This window comes from Priapulus caudatus, unplaced genomic scaffold, assembly GCF_000485595.1.
Source record: "Priapulus caudatus unplaced genomic scaffold, Priapulus_caudatus-5.0.1 Scaffold41, whole genome shotgun sequence".
In the NCBI taxonomy this organism is placed as follows: Eukaryota; Metazoa; Priapulida; class Priapulimorpha; order Priapulimorphida; family Priapulidae; genus Priapulus; species Priapulus caudatus.
This window is the reverse complement of record NW_014577102.1, coordinates 272,381-276,168: the sequence shown is the minus strand read 5'-3', so window position 1 is coordinate 276,168 and position 3,788 is coordinate 272,381. Positions and strand designations below refer to the sequence as shown.

At 44.5% G+C, this 3,788-nt stretch overlaps 1 protein-coding gene across 1 annotated transcript; it reads right to left on the bottom strand.

The window, feature by feature from the left end:
* Positions 1–305: 305 nt before the first annotated feature.
* Positions 306–1,916, bottom strand: LOC106820222 (RNA-binding protein 25-like; the record flags this gene model as incomplete). The annotated part of the gene is made up of 3 exons (XM_014824762.1): positions 306–578; positions 723–773; positions 1,851–1,916. Coding segments are annotated over 3 exons (390 nt in total), but the record flags the coding sequence as incomplete, so codon positions are not given.
* Positions 1,917–3,788: the final 1,872 nt, after the last annotated feature.

The window sequence follows — 3,788 nt, the reverse complement described above, 5'->3', positions numbered from 1 at the left end:
CTAGAACGTTCAGCTTCGCGTTCCCTCCTATATTCTCTCCTCTCGCTTTTTCTTTCTCTCTTCTTCTCTCTCTCCTCTCTCTCTCTCTCTCTCTCTCTCTCCTCTCTTTATCTCTCTCCTTCTCTCCCTTCCTCTTCTCTATTTGTATTTCTCTCTCTCTCTTCTCTCTTTTCTCTCTCTCTCTCTTTTTCTTTCTTCTCTCGCTCTTCTCGCTTCTCTCTTCTCTTCTCTTTCTCTCTAAGCTCTCCTCTTTCTCTCTCGCTCTCTATCTCTCTCTCTCTCTTTGCTCTCGTTCTCTCTTCTCTCTTTTCTCGCTCTCTCTCTTCTTCTTCTCCTTCTTTCTCTCTCTTCTCTCTCTCTCTTTTCTCTTTCTCTTTCTCTCTCTCTCTCTCTCTCTCTTTCTCTTTCTCTCTCTTTCTCTCTCTTTTCTCTCTCTTTCTCTCTCTTTCTCTCTCTTTCTCTCTCTCTCTCTCTCTCTTCTCTCTCTTCTCTCTCTCTCTGTCGTCGTCTCGCTCTCTCTCTCTCTCTTTTTTCTCTTTTCTCTTTATCTCTCTCTCTTTCTCTTTCTCTCGTTCTCTCTCTCTCGTCTTTCTCCTTTCTTTCTCGCCTCTCTTTGGCCTCTCCTCTTTCTCTCTATCTCTCTCTTTCCTCTTCTCTTTCTCTCTCTCTCTCTCTTCTCTCTCTCTCTCTCACTCTCTCTCTCTCCTCTCTCTCTTTTCTCTCTCCTCTCTTCTCCTTTTTCTTGCTGCTCTCTCTCTTCTTCTCTCTCTCTCTCTCGTCTCTATCTCTCTCTTACTCTCCTCGCTCTCTATCTTCTCTAGCTTTCTATTTCTTCTTGCTCTCTTTCTTCTTTCTTCTCTCTCTCTCTCTCTCTCTTTTTCTCTCTCTCTCCTCTCTGTTTCTCTCTTCTCTCTCTCTCTCTTTCTCTCTCTTTCTCTCTCTTTCTTTCTTGCTCTTTCTCTCTCTCTCTCTCTCTCTCTCTCTTTTCTGTCCGCCCTCTCTTCTCTCTTCTCTCTCTCTCTCTCCTTTCTCTCTTTCTTCTTTCTCTCTGTCTCTCTTGCTCTCTCTCTCCTTTCTCTTTTCTCTCTCTTCTCTTCTCTCTTTCTTTCGCTCTCTTTCTCTCTTTCTCGCTCTCTTCTCTCTTTTTTCTCTCTATCTCTCTCTTTCTCTCTCTCTCTCTCTCTTCTCTCTTTCTTTACTCTATCTCTCTCTTTCTCTCTTCTTCTCTCTCTCGTCTCTCTCTCTCTCTCTCTCTCTCTCATTTCACTCTTTCTCTCTCACTCCTCTCTCTCCTCTCTCTCTCTCTCTCTCTCTCTCTCTTTCTCTCTTTTCTCGCTCTGCTCTCTCTGCCTCTTTCTCTCTATCTCTGCTCTCTTTCTCTCTCGTTCTCTCCCTCTCTCTCCCTCTCTCTCTCTTTCTCTCTCTCTTCTCTCTTTTTCTCGCTTCTCTCTCTTTCCTTCTCTCTCTCTCATATCTCTTCTCTTACTCTCTTCGCTCTTCTATCTCTCTTCGCTTTCTATTTCTCTCTTGCTCTCTCCTCTCTCTTTCTCTCTCTCTTCTCTTCTCTCTCTCTCTCTCTCTCTCTCTCTTTCTTCCACTCTTTTCTCTCTGCTCTTCTCTCTCTCCTCTCTTCTCTCCTCTCTCTCTCTTTCTCCCCTTTCTCTCTCTTTTCTTTCTCTCTTCTCTCTCTCTCTCTCTCTCTCTCTCTCTTCTGGTTCCTTCGTGCTCCGTCTGCTCTCTCTCTCTCTCTCTTCTCTACTCTTCTCTGCTATCTCTTTCTGTCCGTCTCTCTCTCTCTCTCTCTCTTCTTTCTCTCTCTTTCTTCTCTCTTTATCTGCTCTTATCTCTTCTTCTCTTTCCTCTTTCTCGCTCCTCTCTTTTTCTCGTCGCTCTCTTCTCTCTCTCTCTCTTTTTTCTCGCTCTCTCTCTCCTCTCTCTTCTCTCTCTCTCTCTTCCTCTTTCTCTCTTTTTCTATATCTCTCTCTCTCTCTCTCTTTCTCTCTCTCTCTTCTCTCTTCTCGTTCTCTCTCTTCTCTCCCCTCTCTCCTCTCTCTCTTTCCTCCTCTCTCTCTCTCTTCTCTCTCTTTCTCCCACTCTCTCTCCCTCTCTCTCTCTCACATAATCTTACGCGGTGATGTAAGCGACCGACCGATTTTTCGCCGTTTTCGTCCGAGACGGCTAACGCTCCATTAGTGAAGCGTTCCCAACTTTAATGTCATTTTATATCGTATTATAAAAGAGATATAAGAGGGGGTGGTGGATTGATGATCAATTAGATATCAAAGGGGCGGGGGGGGTGGTAGATATGAAAATTAGATATCAAGGGTCGGAGTGCATCGATATCAATTAAGTGATATCAAGGGGAGCGGGGAGGGTTTAGATATGAAATAGATATTTCAAGGGGGGCTGGTATATAGGTATATAGAGGGAGCAAGAATTTTGAGACTGGGGGCGGTATGCTTCCGGCTTCGTTTCGCTGGACTTCGTTTGCGCGAGGCTAATGCGAAATTACACAAAGCGGGGGCCATGTTCGCTTCGTTGCGCTGGACTGTTCGTTGCTCGGAGCACAAAGTGAAATACACGAGCCGGGCCATGTTCGCTTCGTTTCGCTGGACTTCATTGCTCGAGAACCGCAAAGGAGAGATTTCTGGCATCGGTGGCGGAGTATTATCAATTAGCAGTCGCTCGTTCCATGCTCCGTGTACGAGCGGCGGCATCGGACCCCGTCTTAAAATAGGCTGGCTTTTAATAGTATAAGTTACACACACACACACACACACACACACGCGCGCGTGTGCCCACACATTTCGCTGCGCGGTGGCGGATTCGCGGGGGCTGTGCCCACATTGACGTAGGATTCCCCCTGACTGTGTTGACTCCACGTCACGTAACGTTGGAGATGGAGAAGGAGAAGCAGAAACGAGGCGGGGAGAAAACACGAAAGAGAGAGTTTTTTTTTACGCGATGATTCCAGAATGCCGCGAAGCAATTATATAATTAAGAGAGCCGGAAAAAAAGAGTTAGTGGTTTAATACTAGATTCTGAATGTTTCTGGTACGAGCTTCTGACTGGTGGAAAAGCTTACTAAGAGCATTGTGGCATAAGGTCGTTGAATCCTCACGTACTGACACTCAGTTTGCTTAATTGTGACCTAGGAGTTAAAAAGAAATGCGCATGAGCAATGGCCTTATCAACGTTCACGGAAGCAACACTTATTAGCTATGCTGTCTTCTATTTATTACGACTCTTGTGGCTTTAGTTATTTTTTGTTTAAGTGGATACCATTGAAGTGTATGACCGTATACTCTAACATGCGCTGCGTGAGTGATTTAAGCGATTGATCGAAAGACCACGCTGTTTTTCAATACACGACTCTTGGGGTTTTAGGTATTTCATGTTTAAGTGAGCACCAGTGAGTGTATGTCGGTTTTCTAACATGCGCTGTATGAGTGATTTTCATCTTCCGTAATTTTCCTCTTCCTTCTGTTCTCCTAGTTAGTGTTGAAATTCTAACTTAACCCCCCTCCCCCCCCTCCTTAGCTTGGTGTTAACCTTTCTAACATGGGTGCTACCTCACAAACACACGCGCGATTCTGATTCTGTTGCACCACAAAATGGCAGGCAGTTTGTTCAGAGTGTAGTTTATAAACCTACGTCTACATGCGTGACATAAGGATGTATAAATAAGGTAAGTAAACGCGTGAATATGTTTTACTTCTTAGTATTATTGTGTATGTATGTACGTATGTAGTATTATATTAATTAAATCTAATGAAACGGATGCATGA